General features: G+C 49.4%; 1 protein-coding gene across 1 annotated transcript; it reads right to left on the bottom strand.

The window, feature by feature from the left end:
- On the bottom strand, positions 1-27,919 carry ptch2 (patched 2). Its single transcript, XM_040171841.2, has 23 exons — positions 27,211-27,919; positions 25,723-25,915; positions 17,339-17,528; positions 17,177-17,246; positions 16,986-17,077; positions 14,726-14,834; positions 14,539-14,625; positions 14,300-14,421; positions 13,368-13,515; positions 12,286-12,417; positions 12,042-12,197; positions 11,828-11,920; positions 11,592-11,717; positions 10,363-10,750; positions 9,708-10,235; positions 9,061-9,203; positions 8,764-8,944; positions 8,382-8,662; positions 6,853-6,990; positions 6,274-6,416; positions 2,955-3,348; positions 2,282-2,849; positions 1-2,107 (listed from the first exon to the last, which is right to left on the bottom strand). The coding sequence occupies exons 1-23, from the start codon at positions 27,358-27,360 to the stop codon at positions 2,073-2,075; spliced, it is 4,467 nt and encodes a 1,488-aa protein (XP_040027775.2). The 5' UTR covers positions 27,361-27,919; the 3' UTR covers positions 1-2,072.

The raw sequence follows: 27,919 nt of genomic DNA, 5'->3' as shown, positions 1-27,919 counted from the left end.
TTGTTTTCATTCCATTTATTTTGTTAGTTCAATTTCTATAGCAGGTGAGGGAACATATCGGTCACACGAGGGTTTTCTTGAGCATAGTTTTCAGAAGTCACAGTGTTTTAGACGTGGACAGAACATTAAAAAAATATGAAGAAGGAAAGGACAAGAAGGAAACCCCCCCCCCCAAAAAAAAAAAAAAAATCCTAGACACCTTCTCCTTCGTGGTCCTCCAACTGCCCCCTTTTACTCCACCAAAAAAAAAAAGAAGAAAACTTTAAAAAAAGGCCTCTGCTCTAAAGTGTTGTCAACCCCGTCCCTCCATCCCAACATGCGAACAAAATAAAACATCAAAACAAAACAAACTCGGCAACAAATAGATATATTTATATATAATATATATATTCACTCTTTAAAAATAGAACTTCAGTCTAGATACTAAACATCTGTACAAACTACAAAAATAAATTTTAATATAAATAATTTATATGGCATGACATTAACAATTTTTTCTTTTGAAATAAACTACAAACCAATGTAGGAGCTCCCCCCCCCCCGCCTCCCCCTTCCTCCCTTTTAACTCCTCGCCACGGTCTGACAACAGCCGCTGGTCGGTCTACGGTCTGATCGAACTGTAACTGGTGCTTTGCTCACTGCTTAATTATTCACAACTGCACAGTGGCTACTTTTCTTTCATATGCACAAAAGAAACCAAAGCTGCCACTTCAACAACAACAAAAAAAAGAAATCCCTGCAATTTAACCTGGCAGTGATGAGACCAATACCGAACAACGACAACATCAACGAAAAAGACAACATGAAAATCCTAAGAACGAAAAAGAATGTATTGTGCCATATATGAGGTTTGTATTAGCAGGAGGAGTGAGAAATTAGAAAGTGAGTGAGAGCAGGCTGGAGCACTAGAGAGGTCGAGCCAGTTTACATAAAGTAATAATTGCACAGGCTTGCGACGCCATGAACGTGTCGCAAACCCAAAGCAGCCAGCAAAGGAAAGTGGAGAAATTAATAATAATAATTATAACATAAAATCACTCCCTTTGCATTGGATTTAATAATTCCCTTTTAACATAACATAAGAAGGTGAACAATTGTCAAAAACAAAGTGACCAATGTGAGCTTCACCCACTTTAGAGCTTACAAAAACTGCGAGAAAAAAATAAATCTTATCACAGCTCCTTCAAGTAGTTGATAACTGCAGAGGAAGAAGGATTAAACGTGAAATATGAATTAGGTGTGAGCCTTTTAGCTCGCTGGCTAACTGATCGCAACCACATTCGGATAGATGGTGATGGTGATAACGTCAGTCTGCTACTGCTTCTTGACTAGCATTGTGTGTCTGGACGAGACGAAACATATTTACACCAAAGCGAGGACATAATACTGAGTGCTGATTCCTGTGATAACAAGGAAAAGGGGACGAATTGAAGGCACAACGGTTACGACTGTCTGCTGCGGAGAACAGTGCACACTGTGACAGAGAGCGTCTATAATCAGTTCAACAGAGTGTGTGTCAGACACAGAATCTCTCACAGTTTAATACTGTGTAAAAAAAGAACAAAAAAAAACTCATTTAAACCAGGGGGGGAAGAGGAGGAAACTGCATCTTTTTAAGGCAAATCACATAACATAGTTTTGAAATGTAGCAGCAAAAAAAAGAAGTTCAGAACAATACAAATACAACTCTGACCACGTGTTCAATATGTTGTTTTCAATAGCCTAATATCTTAATAACATCTCACTTTTTGTGGACACTTTTTACATATAGCGCAGTTCTTATTCTATACATTGTGGGGAAAAAAAAAATTAACCACCCCACAAAAAATAATCTTTTACATTTGAAGAGAATACCCAAGTTATATAGTACTCTTTTAAATAGCTTCCTTCTTTTTTAGTATTAAAATATATACTCATAGATTTATATAATTCTGAAAACGTCCTTTTTCTTCTTTAATATGTCCTTGAAATAAATCCTCTCCTTTTTGTGTGAAGTCTGTGTACAGTTGAGAGCTCCGTGTGAGCCGTCGAGGTGCTTCGGAGAAGAGAGAAGACGAGGCGCGTGAGAGAGTCTAGCAATCTTTGGCTGCTTGGATCCTCAAGCCACCTACGGCAGAGACAGATAGAGAACACAGCACGGTCAAATTAAGCTAAAAAGGCCATAAAAAGATGAATGCACTGCATGTATTTAGTGATTCTTCGGTGTAATGTCAGCCCTCGATACACATATTGAGAAGATTCACAGTGCGGTGGACCTGAGATTGTCTGGCAACAAACTCACCTTGTGTTGTTTTGCTGTGCTGATGCTCTGAATGGTTCTGCGTGGCTTCCAAGTCCTGGAGCTCTAAAGAGTCTCTCTTACATGAAGAAAAGTTTGTTTTGCCACCACGAGTCCTCCCGGCGGCCTCGAAACAGTCCGACTCGCTGTCCGTGTCAAAGCCTTCATGCATGTAGCCTTGGTACGCCGCCCCCGGCAAGGTCGGGTGCACGGCCACCGTCACGGAGGCTGTGGCAGTCACCATGGTAACAGGTCCCCCCACGGAGCCTTGTTGCATGGGCATTGCAGAGCTGCGGCTGCTATAGCTCGGCCCTGTAGTCCTGTTTGGCTGAGGCCCTCTGCCGCCCTGCAGCCTGGGGCCGCCGTGACAAGTCCTCCCCGGGACCTGAGGTCTCTCGCTGGGTAAGTGTTGGGCCTGGAGCCTCTGGAGGCCCGGCTGCTGCTCCCTCTTTTGTCCATCCCAGCATGTAACCTGGGAGCCCAGAGGTGACGTTGCGTTGTGGGAAGATTCATTTAACGGTTCAATCCTTCCGCCAGCGCCGGTCGAGTTTTCTTTGAATGGCCTCACCACCTGCAACAAGTAAAGTTTCACCATTTAGTTCCAGAAAATAAAGAGGACAGGCATTTGAACAAACGGGTGGGTTTCCCGTCTCGCCGGTGTGGTCGCGCGGCGTACCGTGAGCTTGGGGAAACTGGGGTTTTTGCTGGCTTCCAGCAGTATGTGAGACGTGGAGGGGGGGACGCTGGCGTGCGACGGCAGGTCACAGTACTTGTAGTCCTCCTCCCCGATGCCCGACGTGGTGGTCACCTCAGAGTAATACTCCGAGTCAGACGACTCCGGAAAAGCTTGTTGACGGGACGGCCGCGGGTTGTGGTGGCCGGCGTAGTAGCCATGGTGGGTCATCGGTGGGGGCAGCTGGGGTTCGGGGGAAGGCGTCGGGAGGCGACTGGCATTGTCAACTGCAGTGACCTCAGACGGAGGGCCCATCATGGACAGGAGCACCGGCAGGAGAACCAGCCCATTCAGCATCCCCAATACAGTGAGGATGGCTAACACGGCAAAGAAATACCTGAAGGATGGAGAGAGAGAGAGAGAGACTTTAGTTTCAACATAAACCTAAAGATGACACATTTAGTGCAACAAAGAACCCGCGTCCATTTAAAAATAGCTGACGACATCTTGTAATCGGTCGTTTCTGGTGGGAAACAAGAACTAATTGTTACTTGAGTTGGATTTGAGTTGAGGGAAGGATATTCCGAAGCACCTCTGTGTTTACTCTGAACAGGTCTACCTCGGCGTTTTCGTCTGGCCTATTGCCTCGACTCACACCCTCGCACACACGCACACACAGACACACACTGGGTAGTGCATATGAGCGCTCACACACAGTCACACGGAGCAATCCTTTTAATTCTATTTTCTTTTAGCAAGTTAAGGTTTTGAGGGGCTTTCGGCTTAAGTTCTGCAGGATTTAGAGCGGCTGCCAAACTAATGACACTTTTAAAAACGAAGCTGATAGCGTTTCACATTTGTCTTTTTCAAATGCAATATTTCTTTTAATTTAGACAAAGAAAATCCATGAGATCCCGGTGGGCCGATGTGTTGCATTGGCAAGAGCCCACTAGAACACAAGGATGTGCACAACTCCAAACACACACACACACACACACACACACACACACGGGTTGGCACTTGAGGAAGCGAAGCAGCTCAGGGGAAGAAGTCAGGGAAAGCCCAGTGTTTGTGTATCAAAGGCAGGGAGGGCAAAATCTGATTCCCCGCTCAGTCCAACTAAAACATGCTTTGATGCCTCCACTGCTGCTGCTACAAGACTTTCTCTCGCTTTCTTTTCCCCTCACATAGCGTGTCTGTGTTTTTGTTTTATTTCGTGTGTGTGTGTGTGTGTGCGTTTCATTGGGGCTCCGAGGGGGTGGAGGCGGGCCACAAGAAAGGGCTTCCCAAGGAAAATTAGAGAGGACCACTTAAACACTAACAGAAAGCAGAAAGAGGGAGACAGCGAGATGCTAACCGCCAGCCAGACTTTATGAGAGGTAAAAAAATTTAAAAAAAAAAAGATTGTTGGAACGAAGGGGGAAGGAAAGCTGACAGGGACGTGGATAATAGCTGCGTGGTGCTCTGGAAACAGGCCTCTCTCCTCTGAATGGATTACCACGATGATTACGACTACTTTACTTGACAAAGGTCACTCTCCAGGAAAGGGTTCACGGTTTGCACGTCGGGTGCGATTTCACAAGCCCTTGGAAGCCATTTGTGCCCCCCGCCCCCCCCCCCCCCTACTCTCTCTGACATATTTTCTCCTTTAAGCTGTGTCCTTGTTTCCATCCTTTATCAGAAGCATAACGCATGTCATCCTAACCACTCTTGACAAAACACTTCAGGGAGATATTTTCAATTTCTCGTCTCCTCAATCCACGACGGCCTTTCAACCACATGCGGATATTTAATCTGCATCGAAAAAAATGCACAGACGCTGAAATTGCAAAATAGGTTTGCAGCTTAGTTTCTTGTTTTTAGTATAAAAAACAAGAGAAGAGTGGGACAGAAAGAAAGAATGAGAGTGAGACGTCGGCGGGACCTCCAACAGTGTCTCTCTGTTAGGAATTCTGTTGTTTATATAAACTGTAATCTTTTCCATTCGTTGTCAGGGCCTGAGGAGCTGTGTGTGTGTTGTGTGTGTGAGAAACAGAGCGTAAGTGTTTACATGCCTGTACATATGTGCATTTCTCCTTGCGTGTGTGTGTGTGTGTGTGTGTGCGCGCACTCACATGTGCCGCGTATGTGTGTGCAGGAGGGGGAGGAATTAGGCCCGCTGTTTATTCAGTGCATTACAAGGCCAGGAGATGTTTACAGCAGTATATTTATGCTGCTCCCCAGCTAGGCAGGTCTGGCTCGCCCCGTTCACCCCGCCACAGCTACGGCTAAACAAGACCTCCAACAGAGACGCTGGACCCTTCTGTCACAGAACCGTGGGAGGAGAGAAGAAAAGCAAGATGCTGAAAGCGTTCTTCTTCTTCCCAGTCCAACAGGCGTGTTTAGTCTCAATTCCTCCCCATTTGCACCTCATTGTCGTTCCAATCCGGCGCTGTGGTGGTATCTGTTCATCTAGCCACTAACCAGGAGCTCATATCCCTGCAAGAAAAGTCACCCACCCAAGTACTTTTCCTCCCCTCTCTGCTTCTGTCTCGGTTTCCGCAGAAAAGCCGCGCTTTTTTTATGTCACGGAGGCCTGTTGCAGTCTGTGAGCTCAAGGTTGCGGTTTCAGGGTTTGAGCCTAGACCGCATTCGGCTGAAAAACATCGAGCTATTTGCCTTTTTTTCCACTCTGACCATGAAACAGTGGTAGGACGCACACGCAGAAGGGAGGGGTGTTTGTTGGTGGGCTTCAGCCCATCTGACTGGCTGACTCGTTCAAATTTAGCTCCACTTTTTATGACGGCACCCGACGTGGAGGAACCAAATGCCAAACGGATGATAGGAATTTTTACAGATTCCCTCTTGTGTGTGTGTGTGTGTGTGTGTGTGTGAAGGAGACGCATAGAGAGAGAGAGATCACCCAGTGGGTAGCAGAACACTTCCATGTTTACGAGCAGCTGCTACACACCCTTGATGTTTTCCCCATTTTTGTGCTCTGAGGTCGGGGAGACGGGTGTGTGTGTGTGCGTGTGTGTGTGTGTGTGTGTCAGGAGTGACAGAACCAGGTGCATATTTGTCACTGTGTGTCTGTGTGTTCATAAATAGGGGTGTAACATTTCCACCTGCATTCACCGCTGACCCCCCACAAGGCTTCCTCCCGTCCCAAAGTGGGGATGGACAACTGGCTCCACACACACACACACACACACACACACACACACAAACACACACACGCGCACACTAATGGCGTTGAAGCAATGCACTGCTACTTCTGAAGGTGACAAATGGGCAAGAGAAGAACAGAGAACACACACACACACAGATGCAGAGACACACTCACCTCATGATGAAGTCGAACTCGGACCCTGCGAGCATGACAACGCCCAGCAGTGTGGAGATCGCTCCGTCGACCACCGGGGCAAACATGTGCTCCAGAGCCACCGCCGAGCGCTTGTTTCTGTTGCCAATCGCAGTCAAGAAACCCTGCGGCGGAGGGGGAGAAGATATAAGTTGGAAATCCTGCTGATCACACAAAACTGGTGTCGGAGGCAAGGCTTGGCATTCCTGCTATTATCCTGTCTTGGGGGGCGGGGGGGGATCACTAGGCAGAGGAAAGCTGCCAGCATCGACCCGGAAGCCAAGAGTTTCCCTATAAATCTTTAATCACACTTATTTGACCTTTTCACAGACAGGGGTCTGTGGTTTGCACTTTAAAACAACCGAGATATTCACGATGCCACTTTTTGCTGTGCTAACATGTCAAAACGAATCTTTGCAGTGAGTTAAACGTATTAATAATGCAAATGACGCAAAACAAAACATTCCTCTCAGATAGGCAAATGGCCAAACCAGAGCGTCGGGTTTCAAGTAAGTGTTTAATTTAATCTCCGCGTGTGCGCTCGCTCGCTCCGCGACCTACCAGTGCGATGTGAACGGTGAACTCCACTCCGATCCCCACGGAGGCGATCAGAATGACCACAGGGATGGCGCTCAGCTTGATGCCGATCAGACCCATGATGCCAAACAGCTCCACCGTCATCATGGCCAAGATGAACACCTGTCGGGAAGAGAAAGCGTCATGAACCGAGTCGCTTTTAAACTACCAGTGCTGAAAAAAACGCCCAGGAAACCAAAAGTAGATGAAAAGCATGTAAGCGATAAAAAATAAACGTGCCTTCCCCCAGTGACTTGAGCTCAGCCCTTTTGCCTCTTCACCCCACACAATCTTTGACCTTTGGCTAGGGGTCTCAACCACATGGCATCAAATTACCCACCCCGAGGCTAATACCACCCCCGCCCCCCCCTTCTCCTTCTCAGAGGTGGCTGAAATGATTGACAGCGCCTGAGACAACAGAGTTTAGGCACTTTGTCGCTGCCAGGACGCCATCTACATCTGTCTGTGTTTGTGGAAAACAAATGCTCTTGTTCCTCAACAGACAGCAGCCTGTTTGCTTATTTAATCATTTACGATATTTTCACGCTGCAGTTTAATGCGGTGCTTCAGTTTGCCTAATGGCAAACATGCAACGTGAGCGTAAAGCGTGACGTGAACAACAACAAGCCTCAGACGACCAGGAGGAGAAATCGGTTCCGAGCCAACGGAAGCTTTTGATCCCAGCAGGGCCTCGGAGCTGCAGCACGGTTAAATTGCAAATGATAAAAGAGGTTTTACTACCTCGACCACATACGGGCCGGGTGATGCTTGGAAACAGAACATGCGTGTAGCTGCGCCCCTTCTCTCTGTGTGAGGACACCGTGCAACACAGCCGCCTCAATCAGCGCTGCTAGGCATCGCTACTTAAATTAAACACATTCCACTTGAAACTGGCCCTGTTGTTGTGCTACACTTCAGCCCCCCCAATGGTTGGGGATGTGTGGATTTGTGTGTGAGCTTGGGGGGCCCTTAAGGACCACCGGTCCCACCAGCTTGTGTGTGAAATGTTTTCCAACTGCTGAACACTCAGACTGTCCCTCTCTCTCTCTTTCTCTCTCTCACGACACACACACACACACACACACACACATCCCTGATGGATGGGTTGAGCAGGCCAAGGTCGCAACTGGGCAGATCCGTCCTGTCCCCAAGTCTCTCCCTCTCTCTCTGACAAAAGCAGCGAGGGAGCTGGAGGTAGAGGCTTCAGGAGGGCAAAGCCTTTCTTGCTCCTTTGCATTTCCTTTTCTATGGGCAGCCCAACCTACATTAGAATGACAAAGATCCCTGTGTGTGTGTCTGTGTGTGTGTGTGTGTGTGTGCGCACTGGCCCTCCACAGAGAAAAAAGGGGCCCCCCTAGACAGCGTTATTGAGCTGTGCTGTGAAGGGTGAGAAGAAAGTGAGAGGAGGAAGGGGCTAATGATGTTGTTGAGGTAGCACGAGTTGGAAAACGCAGAAGATGAGGAAGAGGTATGGCGGGAAGAGTTGTGGGCGCTAACTGGCTGCGCATGCTCACAATGATGCCGGCGGTCCAGGGGTTGAGCAGGAGAATGGCGCAGACCAGGAAGGTGCAGGCCAACACCACGCTGATCGCCAGCAGGAACCAGTGCCTGAGGCCGATGTACTGCTCCCAGAACAGGAAGGGGTATCCGTTGGGGTAGTTCAACACGCCCTTGCGGCTAAACTCGTCGCAGATGGCTCGCACACTCTCGATGGCCTCCACAAAGTCGCTGGCCTGGCGAAGGCCGTTCAGGTAGAAGGGGAACTGGGCAAACTCTAAGGGCTCTGCAGCTGGGACTGCAAATGGAGAGAGAGAAGAAAGGCGAGACGTGAGATCTTTTTTTTTTATTCTTCTGCAATTTTCAGACTATAATAAAGTGTCAATCAGGATGACTTACTGCGCAGGTTCTCCCCTGTGGTGTCATACTTGTCGTGAATCCACTCTCTAGGATGGGGGTAGAAGTTGGCCTGGGAGGCGGCGTAGCCCAGAGGATCATTACTGACCCAGACTGTCAGGTAGATGTAAAATACCTCCGTAGGGATCAAACCCTCCGCATCAACCAGCCGTCGAGATGTCAGCTACAGGAAAGTGATACAAAAATTCAGATTTAATGGTCGTCCGGGGATGGAGTTTTGACGCAATAGCACACACGGACATCGTTGTCAAGTATTGCCTGTGGTGCTTGTCGACGTACCTGGCTGTAGTTGAAAGGCTCTTTCTTGGAGCCGGTCTGGATGAGGAGCTTGTACGCCAGCGCTCCGTCCTCTGTGCCGTTACGATAGCTGTCAGAGGTAATCCTGCCTGCCTGCCAGTCGGCATCAAAAGCAGCCTGAAGACCTACGTGGAGAAGAAGAAGAGTGATTGTCATTTATAAATATTAGGATTTCTATGGTCATAAAATCATAGCAGCTTTATTTTGTGTCAGTTTGGGTGGAAAATATAGTTTATTTCCATTTCTTTTTTTTACATCTGGCTCTGATTAATCAGGTTGTTTTTAGTTATCACTTCCTCCTGACTGGGCCTCTGACATGTTGTAGCCTGAGGACACACGCACACACATGCAAAGATAACCTACGACCCCGACCCGTCTACTGCACCACCTTTGAGCCCAGGTGGATGGGGTGGGAGGGGGGGCAACGGGTGAACTTTCATTCACCCGTTGCACATTCTCACCTACGTGGACACACACACGTTCACTCCTTCCCTTATTAAAATATAACCCTCAAAACAAAGCACAACTGAAAACAACGTGTGTTGGATTCTGAAGTAAAAAAAAAAAAAAAACACTCCCATTGGGACAGAGAGTAACGTATTAAAAAAGAAAGAAAGACTGAGCCTTACCGTTTAACCAGTCCTGGAAGTAGTGCAGCCACATGCGAGGCAGCTTGTGGTCACTGTCTCTGACCACATATTTAACGGAGTTGAAGGCGTTGTGCAGCTGGACCAACGGCCTCTGTGACCGGGCGTAATCAAATCCGTCCATGGTCACCAGGTACATGTTGTAGAAGGAGAAGTACTTGAACTGGGCGTCGATGAAATCGTACTCCTTGGTGTCGCGTGGCACTATGTCCGTTAGGTAGAGGCCGTCGTGCACCATGGTGGTCCCATACAGGCTGAGGCCCAGCAGGCCCAGGAAGAGGACCACCACGATGGCTTTGCTTTTGGGCTTGAGGAGCAGTGGGGCGTATTTCTCCCTAGCGAAGCTCGACAGGTTCCAGTGCAAGAAGGGCAGTGGGACGCACTCCTTTCCCGGTTTGGAATCCTCCACCTGAGCCAGGAGGTCCCGTGTGGAGCTCGACGTAGGGGCGAAGAGCTGGGAGCCGTAGGGGTCCGGCAAGGAGGTGGCGGCGGTGGGGGAAGGCGAGTCGGCTAGCCGGAAAAAAACCCAAGCGGAAAATGAGTGTTTCGGCATTGCGACTCATTTACGCCGACTTCACAGGAGACTTTGGACTAAATAACACAGTTGTTGGGATCTTAGTTGGGGGGGTTTGTTTACCTTGAGGCGGCGACGTCGGGCAGAGGATGATGGACGTTGGGCTGGTGGAGATCTGGGAGGTAGGCGGCAGGATCGTGACGATGTGCTGGCCGGCCGCGTCACACTGCGTGAACGCCTGCACCGTGGTGGTGATTTGGGTGCTGGTGGTGATGGTGGATCCCTGCGAGTACTGGTGCGCGTGCGTCGTTGCGGTGGAAGGCGTGCGCGTCTGCTCGCCGGCGTCCGAAAGCTCGTGCGGAGAGAGGTGGATGACGCGGTCGGAGCAGGGGCTGTACAGGCAGCAGAGAACATCCAGGCGCTTGTCCTCGCGCCGGTGGAGGTCCAAGCTGAGGATGGCGGGGAAGATGAGCAGCACCATGCCGAAGTTGAACACGACCACGATGGCTGCCTGGAAACACACACGCGCGCGCACGGGGAGCAAATGAGAAAAACAAAGTGAGAATTGACAGTGAACAGTCTGTGAAATTACAGACAGCCGAACCCAGCTGGGGAGAGTCAAGGATCCTCCGCCTTTTTTTTAGTGTCTGAGACCACAGCCCAGAAAGCAAAAGAAAAGCCTTACTCTAAATCACCAGCCAGGAATACTAAGCGAGCCAGAAGGGGAGAGGAAGAAGTAACCAGTGCCAGAATAAAACAACTACTAGAAGAATCGAGTGAAACACACACATATAAACCCATAGAAATGTAGATATATATATGCGTATATTGAGATACACGTGAGAATTTGAGTAAAACCATTACCCTTCACCACCACCGCAGCTGCCTTCCTTCTCCCCCCAGCCCCTGAAGCATTCTAACTGGCTGTGGTTTCCAGTGTGTTAGTGCCTATGTGTGTGTTATTGTGTGTTTGCTTGTGTGTTGCGGACCACCCACAGGTTTGTCACAGATCAGAGCAAACCGCCTTGACGGGCCAGTGATATACTGATCCACTGCTCCCTCCCTCTCCTTCTTCTTCTTTCTCTAGCTGTTCATCATTCTCTTTGCTCTGATTATTCCACAATACACACACACACAAACTCACATTTATGCACACATGCACACAAGCACAAAAAATGTCGGCCCCGTAGGTGCAGCGGCAATAAAACTGTGAACAAAGGCTTCCCTTGCCCTGAATGAATGTCACCTTCCTTAAGTTATCTCTTTCATTTTCAAAGGAACCCTCCGGCCTCTTGGCGTGCGATTGTGTACACGCGTTGTGCGCAACACGTGCGAGAGTGTGCAAAACACACCTGCAAAGAGAAGGCTCGCAAGGCAGGAATGGGTACGAGAGCGGCCATGAAGAACGCAATCATGTTGTTGATGGAAGTCAGCGCCACGCTGGTGCCGGTGCGCCGCAGACAGTCTCCTGTCCGATCCTTTAAAAAGAATATATAACTCATCAGGCAACGTTCAGGTGGAGAGGAGAGGAGAGGAGAGGAGAGGAGAGGAGAGGAGAGGAGAGGAGAGGAGAGAGTCCTAAAGGTACCTTGAAGGGGATGTTGCTTCCAGCCTCTGTGAAGGAATGAGCCAACAGAAACATGTCATCCACACCGATCCCGAGTGCCAGGAAGGGGAGCACCTGTGGGGAACGGTCAGAATGGACATTTACAATCAAAATCTGTGCTTTCAAAACACAAAAAGTGCCCCATCCTTACCCGCGCTTAAATGAAAGCGTGGTAATGTCAGCCGTTGTGTCGTACCTGTGTGGTGGCAGCGTTGAAGGAGAGGCCAAGCAGGGAGCAGAGACCCAGTCCTGCAGCCACTGACAGAGCTACTAAGAGCACGCCGGCCAGCCCAACGGCCCCCTGGGACTTGGCACAGTCCCAACGTAGCATGGTTACACAGGCATAGGCCAGCTGGAGAGAAGATTTCAAATATTAGTTATTTTACAGGAGTGAAAAAATAACGTTTTGGCTCGATTGACTAGACTATTGTTAGACTTACCATGAGCAGGTATCCCCCTGCTACCCTGATGACGCTGACATCGGAGAAGGATTTCATGATGTCGTTGAGGGTGGTGGTGGAGAACGCGTGGATGGACTGGCTGGAGTTAGATGGGATACTCTGGTGGACGAGCTAAGGGATGAAATTAAATTAGTCATCGACGGAAATACACCGAGTGAATCACTCTTTAGCACAGTACCTGATTAGATACTGCCAGCACTGGAGTGACGGTTACATGAATCGCAACTTCAGCCGTATTTTCTGCACATGAAAACCAATTTCCTCCCTCTGACCGATCCCACCCAGCGCTATCTGACAGCCCCATATTTCAGGGCCCTCTCACGAAAAAAGCACCCTGTCCCTTTGAAATGCGCATGTGTGTGTGTGAAAGGGAGGATGAATGCGTGTGTTTACATGTGCTAAAATGTGTGTAATTCTGTGTGTATGTATGACAACTGAGGAGTAATGAGCACAGATGCCAGAGGTTGTGAGGTCAAAGGTGAAAGGGATGGGATCACATGGCTTGTGAGGCTGCTCTCTCCCCTCTGTGCCGCGAATGAACCAAGGCTCCCCGCAAAGCTGTTCAACAGTCCGCATTAAGTCATCCTTCCGTATCTAAAATAGACCCCTTATTGTTTTTTAATGTGTCTCCCTGTCAGTTTACATTTGACACTCTTTTTCTTTTTCTTCACCCCTCCTGCCCCGTGTGTCTCCCCCATTCTCCTCCCCCCTCCCTCTCTTCTTACCCTCACCGTGGTGGGTGTCAGCTATCACAGCAACAGCTTGTTCCTATAACTACGGCTGTGACAGAGAGAGATGATCGGCCTACCACACACACACACACACACACACACACACACGCCCTGCTCTGCCCTGCCATTTGCTGAAGACTGATGGAATTCAGACTCCAGAATAAGTCCCAACCAGTGTTTGTGCTTTGCCAAAGCGAAACAATCACACGGCCTCGTACTTCTTCTCGGTGGCCCCCGCCATCAAAACCCACACTTCAGCATTTGGCGCGACCTGTGTGCGTCCACGTAACCGTTTGAGGAACAGGTGAAATGTGTGACGTAGGTTCGCACCTCCACAAACTTCCTCTGCCAGGACTCGAGGATGGCGGTGGCCTTTTCTTCGTTCCAGTTTATGTCGTGGATCTCGTAGTCGTCTTTAAAGTGCTCGTACAGCTGCTTGGGACTCATCAGCAGGAACATGGTTTGGAGAGCCTCCGCACTGCAAAGCAAACAGATGAAAGGTCAGGACACCCCAAAGACGTCTGGCTCTCCACGCAACCACAGCTTAATGTGTGTTGAGCTGAGTGGAAGCCATCGTCGATCGCACGACTGGCACATTGCAAATCATCCAGGCGGACTGTTCTTGGTGCCTTTTCTTCTGGGGTTTGTCTGCCTGCCTGCCCGCCAATGTAAACAGCTAAAAGCCGGTGCAGGTGTTATTTCTCGGCTGCGATCCCAGATGTCCTCAGGTTGTATTGGCACAGACGCAGCGAGCAGCAGCGCTAACTCAAAATGTGAAAGAAATGATCAGGAATCACATTGAAGAGTGGCCTAAGAGAGCTGGCCCGCTCTGACCCAATGCCACCACTCCATTTGTAAACCCAATTGAAGTCAATGGAATGACACTAAACTGCGTCTTTTACACAACCCATGTGTAACAGGGTGTGTGTGGAGGTTGGGAGGGAGTGGCGGGGGGGGGGGGACTCTATGTGGCTGTCAATCATCTTTAATTGGACCATCCTGGACCGGGGTCATGCAAGAAAATCGATCCCTCTCGGTACCAGGCATTCCTGGCATGTGTCTGCTGGGTTATTAAGGGTTACACAGATTCCACAGTCACGGCGGCCCGCACGCTGTGGACACATAAACCCCCCCCCGGCCCCCCACCAACACTCCCTCTATCACATCCTTCCCTAAGACAACAATAAAGGTATGACATGCTCTGTGAAATACCCCCGAAACAGCGGCAGGCAGATTCTTTTCAGGTCGTAATGAGCACACACCTCAGCAGAGCATCCCGGCTGTTCTTTACTCGCCCTCCCAGGATCAGCTCCTCCTGCCAGTGCATGAACTTCCGGCTGAAACCATGGCAACCACCCTGGAGACGCCCAGCAATGTCGGGACTCTGAATGGACGAAGAAGCAGAGTTGCAGATGGAAAAACGCGGAGAAGTGTTTCTTCTGGGTTCTACTTTTATCTATGACATCTCTTTACGATACAATGGCATTGTGGGTAAGTTTACCTCTCCTTGCTCCTTGTTGGGTGCACTGAGAGGGCAATCAGGGTCTGAGGGGTCCAGACACGGCCTGTTCATGTAGGCATGTCCAACCTATAAGGAATCAAAGCGCATGCCTTAATTATCACCAATATAGAACAAATAAGTGCACAAGTCTTTCATATATTTATCGATCGGTATTAGCAGGTCTTACCTGGGCTTTGTCCAACATCTCTTTAAATCCTTCCAGGGAAGTGAACTGACTCAGCTCCTCCATCAGCTTGACCGGATCTAGATTCATCCACTGGATATCGGGCATTCCCCTGCAGAGCAAAGGCATGAGCATCAACCCAAACCCATCTGACTATCACTTGAAGCAGTAACTGCACAAGCGCCCGTGCCCCGTGGTGCCTGCGAGGCTTTGCTAATCTTTGCTGTGCGCGGAGAAACAGTAGAAGTCTGTCTCCCTGGTTGGGCCCGGCGACGCAGGAGGCTAGCTGCAGATACAGGATAAAATAGCGTTTATTATCCTGTTTCACGCTGCCACAATGGCGAAGGAAAGGGCACGGTGGCTGCCTGCTCGCTTCCATTCCTCAATGTCCTGCGCTGAGTCATAACGATTACGTCTGCCTCCCAAACATCTTGATAAGTAGGGAGGGAAGGGAAAGGTTGGGCGGGTGGATGTGCGGCAGATAGGTGAGGGACGAGAGGAGACGCAAAGGGGGAACTGTCACGTTGTTCAGTTGAATCCGCAAACAAATATAATCTGCTCTGAGCCTCGGCTGTACCGCCAACTTCCTTCTCCTTGAAATACATTTGTCTATAAACATACTAGAAACTCTTACAATTAAGAGCTTTTTCTCCCTTTAATTGGCTTCTTGTCGAATATCAAACTCAAGTTTTACATGTCTTGAGTAGTAAATATCAATTTAGAGCTAAATATCCTGCTCTGGAAACTTGTTTTTGTTTCCACGGTATTTATCTTTCAGACAACAAATAAAGAAAAAAGAAATAATTTGCCACGTTTTGCATCGGGAAAGTAAGAAAGACAACAGTCGGACAGAAAGAGATGGCCATAAAAGAATCCTAACTCAACTGTGAGCCCAATCTCCCTCCACTGGCTCATGAAGCTCCTCTCCTGTTCCCACATACCAGGGTTTCTTTTGCTGCTGCTCGCAAAGACACGCTCCTTTATCAGCTACTTTTTGCTTGAGTTAACCGGGCCTGTGCCCTTTTGTTTTTTCATAGATTGCTCCCCTTTGTTCTCCTAAGTTTTTTCTCTCTCTTTCTCACTCACCCTCTCTTTCCGAAAATCTCTCTCTCCCTCTCTCTCTCTCTCTCTCTCCCTCTCTCTCTCTCTCTCTCCATCTCACTCTTGCTTTTCGTTTTGCATTTAAAACCAAAGCTGAAGTGAAGCGGAAGCTGAGGGGGGGGCTCAGGCCTCAGTGGCCACTACCATTTCCCTTCAAGTAAACTATTAATAAATAACAACAGATGCTGAAGACTTTGTGAGAGGGACAGGAACACTTGGGAGATGCATGAAGCTGCAAAGCTCCTCTCCTGCCTCACTATTGCTCTGCCTCGAGAGGCTGAGGATGGAAACCATGTAATCATGCAACATACTGCTGTCAGCATTTGTTTACAATGAAACATCTGCTGTGAGCTAAACTTATTTCATGAACTCAATTGAAATATCACTGGACGACAAAAAAAAGGCTCTCTTTCAGTCAAGTTCTCAAGAGAACTTTGTCCTGAAAAAGGAAAGAAAAAAAAAAACCTGAATCTGCAAAAGCCCAAATACGCCCCGACTCCACAGTTAACCGTCTTGTAGCTTCACTCTGTCTTTCTCGGGGGACTTGAGGCTTGAATACTGCCCATTTTATTTGTTGGACAACTTGGGAGCTGGGAGCCCGGGGCATTACCATGAGAATGCCGAGTGTTAGCCGTGAGCTGACAAAGCCGGGCCCCCTCCCTCCTCCGGGGCCCCTGCACTGATGGACACTCACTCGTAAACTGAAAGAATGCTTACCATTGTCTGACCCAAAGGACTCCCCTGCCACCGCCACCGCCGCCGCCGCCGCCTCCCCGCCCTCCGTTCTATCAACCCACCGCCCAGTTGCTTCTGCAGCCATCTCCTCTCTCTCTCTCTCTCTCTCTCTCTCTCTCTCCATCCCTCCTCATCCTTACTTTCCCTCTTTGGATTTCTCTGTCAGGACACCCCCCCCCCCCTCCAGTCCCTCTCCGGGCCCTTAAAGAACTCTATTACTGACCGCTGCTGTCAGTCACAGCACTCGCCGCCCAAATACTGAAAGCCTCACTGTATGTCTCCATCGGGCATGTGTTAAAGGTTACGGAACCCTCTAAAAGCTTTAGTCTTCTATGCAAGTCAGGTGTAAGCAATGACAGCAAAGGCAGAGCCAAAACCTCCGATGAAATATTTCTGACGTGTATAAAAGAAATATTTCAAGACTTACGGTAAATAGGCGGAGCCTCCCTGCAGTTTGGCCCCTTCCCAAAAACAGTCCAATGGAGTGATTATCATACAGGGGAACAGCTTGTCAATCATCTGAGATCAGGTAGTAGAAAGGAAGGACGATTAAAGATCACAAGCCAGGAAGGATTAGGTTAGACAGACAGATAAAGCACCGGTTCGCGGTGAACTCACCCTTTCAATCATGACATTTTCGATAATAGGAACTCCCGATTTATAGCATATTTTGTTGAGATCCCACGATCTGCAAAAGAAAGAAAACGTGTTAGAACTTCCAGCCGTTATTGTCGACACACAAAGAAACCTTTTCACGTGACTTGTCCACGGCTCACTTACTTTCCAAAGAGCGACACCTGGACCTTGCTGGCGGACAGGGCGGCTTCCATGTGAACCAGCAAAGCCTCCTGGGTAAGAATATTGGTGCCTTCTTCTTTGGGGGTCTGGATAAGCATCTGTGAGGTAAATACTGACTCCTCTCCTTGCTTCTCCTTGGTGTAGCGGAGCTCCGTGCTCACCCGACTACCAGCTAGAAAACAAAGACAAAATGAATACTGAATGGAAAAATGGATAAAAGTTCCGTATTATTTATACATTAGCCCAATTTTGCATGAAGAAACACACACATTTGGACCCTATAACAACGTGTGTGCGCGTGTGCACACACACGCTAACCCAAGAACACACACACATATATATCGACCAACGCCCTTGGCCATCGCCACTGTTGGTTTTGAAGGCACTTCACACAAGCCAGTGTCTGGCCAAAAGAAATGAGTAATGCCGCCTCTCGTTGGCTCCTTCTGTGAAACAGATGTGCCCTGTTCATTTGTAAAAAAAAAAAACTCTGATGCCCCAAAACCCTCTGCCACTCTGCCCCGGGGCAGAAGACGCATCCACCCATGAGAGGTTGGTTAAGGGGGAACAGCCAGTGGCAACGAAAGACCGCCAATGACTCACGAGAAGCTAAAGAAAGGCGAGTAGATTCATAAAGAGACAGAGAGATATTGGAAGTCAGAGACGGTGCTGAATGAAAAACGAGAGACGCAGAGAGGAGGAACGAGGGAGAGAGAGCGCGAGAGATGTTGTGCTGTGCGGTAGACTGCAGCCCCCTAATTACAGGAGGTTGCCCTGAAAAGAGTTTGCCAGCCGGGGGGATCTGAGCCTCTGCCAAGTGGACATGAAACATGCCGCGCTGGATCACAGAGGGCCCCGTCTGCCCCTCTCGCTGTCCCACTACACGACGACCCCGGAGAGAAGGAGAAGGGGGGGGGGTGGGGGGAGGTGGGGGAGTTTGGAAACCGGGGGGGGAGGCTACCTCCTTCTTTAATTCGTAACTCTCGTCACTCGTTCACTCACGTTCCCTGAACGCTGCAATCAGACCGGCCTGCATCTATTCCCCTTATACCCTTGATACTATAAATCCTGCCTCTTTCCCTCCGACTGTCTCCCGCTTGCTTTCTTTCTCCCTTTCCTCATGTTCTCTGCACCTCCCCCAGCCTGGAGCGGGCTCCTATAATTGATGGGGAGAAAAAGAAAAAACAAACTATTCAGCCCGCCGCCGCAAAAGTGTGAGATCAGGTTAGAACTCGAGGCCTCGGAGACACTGTCCAATATTTCTCGGCTTATAAGGCTTATTACCTACGCTGGGGCTTCGTAATATAAGGTCACCTCGTTCGTTTTGCAGTCACGGGTGCCTTTGTCTGGCTCAGTACATCCCAGAGAGAAAAAACCAAACAACCTCAAAAGGATCTCGCTGGATATCCTTCGCACATCTGGTCCCTACAAAGTTGAGAAGCCATGATGCTTTTTCTTCGCAGGGAAGCAAAACATATGAAGGGCAAAAAAAACCTCAATCTTGTATTTGAGCGAATAATGAGCCCAGAGTTTCTTTCACACTGTCAAGTGCAGGTCAAGGGTCGGCCTCAGACCCCGGCTGCTCGGAGGTACAGTTCTCAGCCGCACAGATTTCCAATCACGAAAGGCTACTACAAAATGGAAGCCTCTCCGTTCGAGGACCTCTTTGACATCTGTTAAACCTTTTTTGACATTTCGTATGTTAACCTCTACAGTGTGGGGTTTTGATCCTAACAGGAACTGGGTGGCTCGGAGAGACTCTGGCTCTGTAATTACAGGCCTCCTGAAGTAAATTATAGCTATTTGTGTCTCGTTCCTCCCATCTGGACCACCCAGGCAGCCCGTCCTCTCTCTCTTTCTCGCCTCCTCTCCTCAACCCCTGGTCCGGGGCCCCAACCACCCAAACCTGAGCTCGCCGACTTTTCTGCTCAGTTCAGCTCTGTTCGGCTCCAGAAGGAACCTTGTTCTTTCTTATCTCATCTGTCTTACCGTGGTTTTCCTTCTTTATCCTTTTCTACTTTGCTTTCTTTCACACTCTGTTCAATCCCCCTTCTCTCTCTCAGTCTCTCTCCCTCCCTCTCTCTCTCTGTCTCTCTCTCTCCCTGCACGCTCAGCCTTAAAGAGACAGTTACCGGGAATTTTCCCACCCTGGGAAGAAAGCGCAGTGCGGAAACTCAGTGTTTCAACACCCCGGCGGACGCTAATTTTATTACATGAGCAATTTTCTATCATGAAATATGAGTCTTTGTCAACACGATAAAGAACTATGGAGGGAAAAGAATCACAAAATGATTTCAAATGATTCTAAATCACATCCATGGTTCTTCCATTGGATGTTTTTGACAAGCTCGACCGCCACAATAAGAATCTCAGCAAACAACTCGACTTGCTGGGTGCAACATGTGAATTTGTTTAGCCTCACAACTAAAAGCACTTCCACAATGGTTACAGCGTTGGGAAAGAGAAAAGCAAATTTAAAATGTTGCAACACGCCCTGACATGGTTGCATGGCTGTATGTACAGATATAATGCTTGTGTGAACGTGTGCGCGTGTGCGTGTGTGTGTGTGTGTCCACCAGGTTGAACGCTGGACCCTGTCTCAACCAAACCCAGTCATTTCCTCCCCACCTGACCCCTCCACTTCCAAAAGCTGAACACCCAGAATCCCCTAACTCTGCGAAATATGTGCGGCTCCTCACATCTGGCTTCTCGGGTGAAGGCAATGCCATCTTTAAAGTGCTGCGCTTCAGATGCCTTCTATTTTGTTCCATTCTGTCTTTGTGGCTTATAGGCCCAGTCCCAGTTCCAGGCCATGCTAGGTCAGTTCAGGCCACCTTCAAAGTTCAGTGTGGTAGATTAGCTGGATTAGGGGGCCTCTGAAAGGCCCCACGCTGCTATGGAGGAAGACCCAAGACGAAGAGGGCTGAAAGTGACATGTATGCTTTTACCTGCTACATGGTGCATTAGATCTGACTCTTTCCTAATTTACACAGCATGCCAACATTATGAGTACTACGCCTACACGGAATATTGATGATAATAATAATAAAATACAGATGGGGGGAAAAGAGGCCTGCTCACGAACGCAGCAACATTACAAAAAGGACAGAAAGTCATTCTATGCATCATTTACTTTTTTTCTTAGCCGCCTTTTCCCCACAAAGTCCTCTAATAAAGATCCTTTACTTCTCATTCTTCTGGTCTGGCACCCGGCGTCACAATAAAAAGTCCTTTTGTGACTCGTGGACCCACCAGAATCAGGACTGCGCCCCACTTTGGGTCGGCGGTCCGGGCCCTGTCCGACGGCATTCCCTCAGCCAGGGCACCGCAGAAAGCAGGCTGCCCACCAGCAGATGGGCCGTTCCTCCGTACAATCCTTCTCTGCTGCAGCCCCAGACTGAATGCAGACCCTTTTGTCATTCAACCTCTTCAATTCCTTTCAGATGTTTCCCAACAAACAGCAGAATAAAATAAAGAGGGAACGTTTTTTTTTCTTCTTCTTCACAACAAAAGCAAATGGACCAAAACGTTCCCAGCCTTTAAAACAATGCCAGTTGGCTGTGGGAGGGTGAGCCTGGCACTTTAGTATCTACCTATAGAAATACAGTCTGTGTGTGTGTGTGTGTTTGTCTTCACACGCACACATTTTATTGTTTTCTTAATTGTCAAGGACAGTTGTGTTATTTCAGGAGACCCTTAAAAAAAAAACCTAATAATAACGTGCCAGCATGAAAAAGCTAAATTGATCAGTTTCAATGTGTTTAAATGATGCAACTTCCACCATCATGAAAGCATGCAACTGGCCTGAGATCACACCCTAAAAAAAGTATAAAACAGCGAAAACAACATGAAAAATCAGTTTCAGTTACATTCTATTCAGATGTGCCAGTGGTGTTAGCCACCACACATAAATTTCCACCCGGGTTGGCATTTAGGCACTTTCTATTTCCATATGTATAGGCTTGCCTCTGCTAATTATGCTAATCATGGGCAGAGTTGGCCACTGTGAAAAATAGTCACATTAGACACTCCACTGACCGCTAATACTGCTTAATGTGTAGTTGAAACATACATTCATCCCTGCCTGAAAGGCAAAAATTTTCCACGTTGCTGGTCTCATTCAGACGAGAAATGAATTTATTGAGCCCAAGAACCATTTCTTTTTTTCCCTCCCAAGTACGGAGAAAATGTCTCCCTCTCCCTTTACTCCTTATACTTGCATGGCGCGAAGACAGGAGCAAATGGTGCAAACTCTAAGGTGACTGGTGGAGCTTTATTCCGTGCCGAACCAAAGACAAAGGTTGCTCTTCAGCCGGGAAAGAAAGGGAGCGACACTATTTTGATTGAGTTTTAATTATTCCATTTTCAGTCGCACTGCGGCCTTTATGCTGCAGCCAGTGGATTAAACCGTAAACCTGCTATCACGGTAAATGTGGCTACCTGGTGAATGCTTTATTTGTTTTAAAACGTCTACTTCCAGCGGACGGGCAGGAAGCAGTCAGTGTGTCTCCTGCATCGTGGGGGCCATTTGTCCGTCGTGTGTACATGTGTCGCTAGCTGCTCAATGCGTGTCGATTTGTTGGGGGGTGGTCTTGGTCTGAGTGAGTGGAGTGCGTGTCGGGGGGACATTCTGAAAAAAGGGATGGAACGAGGGGTACTTGGATTGAAGGATGGCGGGAAGGGGTGGGGGTGGGTGTGTGTATTGGGGGGGGGGGTTGAAATAAACATTTAGAAGTGACCCAGGTTGACTCTGGTCTTGTTTGTTCTCTCTACCAGTGAGGTCCTGGGCCCTGAGCGCTGGGAGTTTATTTATCTAGCTGGGGCACCAGCGCGCACTATTCACCTCCAATAATGCCTCATAGAGCTCCCTTTCTCTGTCTGAACTGGGCCGCTGTGTGCGCTCCAATGAATTATAGCATTTACCTGCTGTGCCGCTCTGAGGTTTGTTTAGAGAAACCGCTCCAAACACCCGAATGCCCACGTGTGCATTCACTCGTTTACGCCGACTCGGACGGCCCCCGAGCCTCCTTTTTAATGCGTCCGTTTCTTGCGAGGTGACCACGACACGTGAATCGCCGCGCGTCTACGTCATAGGGCCTGTGTATGGTCTGTGTGGTCCCCCTTTCCTGTCCTCTTTCTACACAAACTCTTTATGGGACATGTGGTGGGCCGGCTATCCGGATAGGCCCCGTCTCACTGCACTCATATTTGGACAGCTTGAGTGTGTGTACATGTCTGTCGTGCGTTACCCAAACTGTGCCAAGGAGAATGACTGTAGTTAATGTGAGAGTAAACACCAGCACTTCTACACGGCGGCCATTTCTATCCTCTCTTTTCCCCAACAAGCTTTTTAAATGGGCCTCCGTAAAAAAAATTTAAAAAGCAAATGATCTGAGCAGAAAAGTCGTAAAGGTTTGATTCCAGACTTAAAACAATTATCCTAACACATTGCAAAATAAATCATTTAGCAGTGAAAATGTCAAGCCACTTCTTCCTCGTGGACACACATTGTCCCGCAGCCCTTTATGCTGGAAGAAAGATGCACGACTCAAAGTCACACTTGATGTTTGTTCAAGTGAGATAGGCCCCAAAAAAGAAGAAAAAAAAGTGTCAGCTAGCCGTAAAACTTCCGCCCTGTTCCGGCCCCAACCCCCCCAACGCCTGCTCTCATCCCGCTCTTCTTCCTGCACCTCTTTTCCCTTTTTTTTCTTTTTACGATCTCCCTCTTTTCTGCTTGTGGACAATACAGACTGGGTCACACGTTCCTCCGGCTCACACCAGCTCTCACGCGCTCAAAGGGTGGGCTGGCCTGCGTGCACGTACACTGAATAGGAGCTCGTGTTCCTCAGGTGTTTGCAAAAAAAAAAACACGCTACGCTCTGATCCGCCGTTTAGAACGAGGCTCGCTGAACTGAGGAACTGGGGGTATGTTGATGGGTGATGTTCGCCTCGAGGACTGCGCAGTAAGCTAGAAATAATCCCCCCCTTCTGTCAGACTAAACACCCTGATACCTTGGCTTTGATTCCCACCAACACAGGTGGGAGGAATGAAGGCACGACAAACCCCTCTGTTCTTTCGTCGCCTATTTCCACCTCGCAAAGCCGAGAAAACACTCAACGAAAGCGACAAAAAAGGATAAAAAAACGTTGATTTGCCACTGTTGCGTTGGGCTAAAGGCAGACACGTCACGCCTATACCAATTCAATTTAAAACATGTCCGGATACCAGAGACTAGCTGGAAGTATGTCTGCTAACTTCCCCTGTTGGGTCCGCTCGCTCTAGACAGACGCCGCTGCTCCACGGCGTTTTGGTCGTGTGGGACGGGAGGAAGCAATTAAAAAAGCCCTGGTGGCCTGACGTCCCAGAGAAAGCAGACAGACAGGTAGGAATATAAACAGACATGCACGCAGTCAGGAAATTCGGGGGGGGGGGGGCAGACAGACGGTTAGGCCGGCTGCGAACACCAGAAGTGGCAAAGATGACAAGCGTGCGCGTTCACGCGTGCGTGGGAGCGATTATGAACTTATGATGGGAAGCATATGCCCCGCGCACATTCACACACTCACACACACATACGGTTCACGCCGTAATGGCGTTGTTAACACATACGGCGTCAATTCCCAGTTAGTTTACCCTGAACAAACGAGGACACGCGTGGGAACGCTTTGTTTATGCTACAATCATGAAGAGCTGCTTCCATGAGATTAAACATGTCAAGAAAAATACACAAAACGCAGTCTTATAGAAACTATATGATATCATTTGTTTTATTTCAGGGAATGTCCTGCTTCTTTCTGCTTGTGTGCAACGGGGCGTGTGGGTGTGTTTTTCCTGGGTTGTGTGTGTGTGTGTGCGAGAGAGAGAGAGAGAGGGAGAGAGAACTAACCTCTCCTTGTTACCGAACCACTTTACTCTCCATTGAGGCCCTAGCAGCTTTGTCAATGGGCTATTGGTGGAAACAAGGCAGGCAGAAACTTTAGAAACATGACCACGGCCTCTTAAAGGCACAGCATTCCTTTTCAGCCCCCCTTGTTCAACTCTCTCAATCCCGCAGCAAAACAACTGGCACGCAAACATCTAAACATCTCCTTTAAGAGATGGATCTGCCAATTAGCTCAAGAGGTAATCCTGAAGCTTTACACTAACCAAAAGAAACCAAAGGGGGGAAAAAAGGAGACTGTGGAAATTCAAACTCTTGTTGCCTGCTTTTGTTGCAAATTCAGGCTTTTGAAAACGTCAAGCTAATTATTTCAGGGACTACATTCAGAGAGATTGTTTTTGTTTTTTTTATTCTGGCCGGTGGTGGAATTTTCTTTTTAATTCCTGTGCAATTGAAGCGCGCAGTCGGCAAACACTTCTCCCGACGCCAGCAGGAGAAGTGTGATTGCCCCAAACACCTCCACAAGGCTCCTGCAGGAGCCGCCTGTCCCCCGTCCTCCAGCGGCATGGTGGGCTTAAAAAACCCCCATAGGGTCTGTTTATATTCACCAACTGCTGCAGCGCTTTTAGAGTGTGCAAAACAGGTGGGTAAACTTCAGCTGCATTCACTTATATTTTTCTTCTCGTGAGGAGGAGGAGGGAGGGAGGGAGGGAGGGAGGGGGTTTCAGGGAGGTGGTGCCTGCCTGCCTGCCTGCCTGCCTGCTTGCCTCTTGTTGAATGGAATCCAAGAATAGTTAGGGACCACACAGGGAGGTGAGGGGGGGGAGGGGTCAGAGCCCTCAAAGATGGCTAACCATTCACACAGTCCATCTGCTGCGGGGATCAGCCCCGCCACTGAAAGCCTGGGGGTTTAAAAAGGAATTTGGCTAATGTGAAAAAACCAAATAAAGCGGCCACCACCCCTGAAAAATGTACAGCTCACCTAAGAGCGCAAAAGAAGAGAGCGGCGTCGGCGTGGAATCATGGACACACAGCCGCGCGGGACGGGAGACGGACGGCTGGTGCGTGTCCTCGTGACTGAAGACGTGCGTTTGGGGCTCTCAGGTAAACTGTGACATGTGAGCATGTAGAGCCGAGCGTGTCCACGACACACGGGAAACACGCGTCTTACTTGGGCCTGAACTTCGGCAGTCAATCCATCGCTCACTGCACCTATTGCCCTCCCCTTGCACTGAGGTGACAACCGGCCTCTTCCCACCGGCCACTAGTGGCATTTAAAACCCCCCCCCCCCCCCCCCCCCCCCAGCACACCAAAATGTACAAACTTCTCCCACCTGAACCGAAAGTCAAGAAGCCTGAAGTGAACTGGCGCAGCGATGCCACCCGAGGGCCGGTTTGCGTGAGGACCGGCAGCAGACACCAGCTTCACAGGAACCACGCGGTGGGTCAGATGATGAGAGAGAGAGAGAGACGTCTGAAACTCACCTTCCACCCACAGCTGCTCGATGTCCGTCTCGATGGCCGCGACTCGGAGTCCCACCGACAGAGCCCCGAATACCAAGAGTCCAACGAAGAGGACCTTCCCGCAGTGCCTCTGGATGTGGCAGCCCAGAGAGAACAGGAGGGCCTGGAACCTCGCCCGGATCCACAGAGGAGCTTTCTGACCTACGGCCTTCCCCTGGAGTCGGAGCAGGAGGGAGGGCAAGGAAAAAGAGACACGATTATTATCGGTGTTAACGCACATAAACAATTTGTCTTTGCACAACTGTCCGCACAGACAAGTCAAGCCTCACAGATTGTAATCTCTCTCGCTCTCTCGCGCTCTGAAGCAAAGTGACAACCTGCGTCCAAGTCAGTGGATTACACATGCAATCCGTACAGAGACTGGAATTGACTGATGACATCGACCGAACTCGCTGCGGACACCACGAGCCAGGATCCCCACATCTGGGACGGGTTTAATCTGCACGGCTGAAGGCAACAATTTGTGCTGATGAAAAGCTTTCAGGGAAACTAATTCTTAACCGTTAAAAAGTCCAGTGAAACTACAAAGGAAAGGAGCTCAGAAACACAATGTCAACCAGAACAAACCATGCAATTAATTTGGACATTTAAATCATCAATGCATAATCTGGTCTTTAGTGTTGGTAACTATGAGACACGACTGGTGGTTAACTACCACGTTAGTTTAAGTCTATTTCCCCGCAGTCATCTACATTATTGATGCTTTTTCCTTATTATTTTTTGTTTATCCCCCCTAACTATTCCGCAGTACTCGTTGTGTTGCCACAAATGTCCCCGCTGCAGGAGAGACATCGCGCTGGTGAAACACGTCCAAGCGCCCGGGCGGTCCAAAGATGCTTTGTCAGATCAAACTCAATCAGTGAATTCCTTCACAGGACCCACCGCATCTCCAAAACAGACCCGCGGGGCCAGTGCGTGCAGCGAGCCAAAAAAACACGCACTACACGGGTTGCCACACGGGAGCAGAGCCTCCCCCCCCTCCCTTCCTCCCTTCCTCCCTCCCTCCCGGTGGCTTTAACGACATAAATGAATGAGTCTGGTGTCCATTCAAACAAGCAGCAACGTTAACGTGCTGCCAAACGTGACATTGTTGTGTTAGTGTCCCTTTATTCCAAAAAGGGGGGGGGGGGTCCCAAAATGTCAGACGAGCTCAGCCTTCTAACAGGTTTCATTCTATGAAACACAAACTTTACGCGGCTTCCTCCCCGACCTCTGAATACACGGTGTCGCTGTTATTCTCTCCCGGGGAGCTCCGGTGGTCCCGGGACCCTCAGCGGAGGGAGCTGCCGCCTCAGCATACCCTCCATTCCCACACACAAACGCGCCCCCCACCCACCCCACCGCCTCGACCCACGGCTGAAACCCAAAAGCTGCCCCTCAACACGTTTCATTCACAACCCCCCCCCCCCGGAATTAAATCCACAGTGCACTTTGCGGGCGTCGCATCACCTTTGAGATCTGTTTAAGTGCGAACGCGGCGCGGCAGCAGCTGGCTCTCCGCGGCGCGTCTGGGTTCGCGGGCGGCTGCAGCGAGCGCGCGTAACTCGGGGGTAAATCTCCGTAGACGCCGACCCCTGGGACCCCGCGGTCCGAGGCCATAGTCCAACGAGGTGGGGGTGAGGCGGGGGAGGCACACTGGGCGAAGCGACGGCGGATCGGTGCGCGAGTTCAGCAGAAACGACAATAATCCAACATAGAAGAGGAGCGCGTCCAGCGGCGCCGGCGGCGAGGAGTTGGAGGCACGCGTTCTAGTCTTCCCCGGAGCCAAACAAGCCTCGAAACTCCATCCCAACATTATGCGCCGAAATCCGTAAAGATCCCTCAGTCTTCATTCGTCCCGGTGGTTGGTGAAACGACGTCTCGGAGAGGAGGATGAGTAGTAGTAGTAGTAGTAGTAGTAGTAGTAGCAGCAGCAGCAGCAGCAGCAGCAGCAGCCTGTGCCTGAGCCGTCCGTGTCAAGTCTAACTCCGATCCCGTAGCGGTAACATTTGGAGAAGTTCCCCTCTCGGCGAATCCTGAAAAGGGAGGTTTGACGGGAACGCGCTGCGGCTCCCATTGGCCGAGGAAGAGGCAAATTACTTTGCAAACATCGCCTATTATTAGCTGCTAAGCAACAGCTCACCAAAGTGGAGAGAGAGGGGAGGGGAGGGCAGGGAGA

The sequence above is a fragment of the Gasterosteus aculeatus genome, chromosome 3, assembly GCF_964276395.1.
Source record: "Gasterosteus aculeatus chromosome 3, fGasAcu3.hap1.1, whole genome shotgun sequence".
Classification (NCBI taxonomy): Eukaryota; Metazoa; Chordata; class Actinopteri; order Perciformes; family Gasterosteidae; genus Gasterosteus; species Gasterosteus aculeatus.
The sequence above is the reverse complement of the archived record's forward strand: the minus strand, read 5'-3'. Positions and strand labels throughout refer to the sequence as shown.

Coding starts and splice junctions, on each gene's coding strand:
- ptch2 (XM_040171841.2), bottom strand. CDS start 27,360: ATGGCCTCGGACCGCGGGGTCCCAGGGGTCGGCGTCTACGGAGATTTA. Junction 14,422..14,538: donor CCAACAAGGAGCAAGGAGAG/GTAAACTTACCC, acceptor TCGTCCATTCAG/AGTCCCGACATTGCTGGGCG. Junction 10,751..11,591: donor TGCGAGCCTTCTCTTTGCAG/GTGTGTTTTGCA, acceptor GTGTGTTTCCAG/GCAGCCATCGTGGTCGTGTT.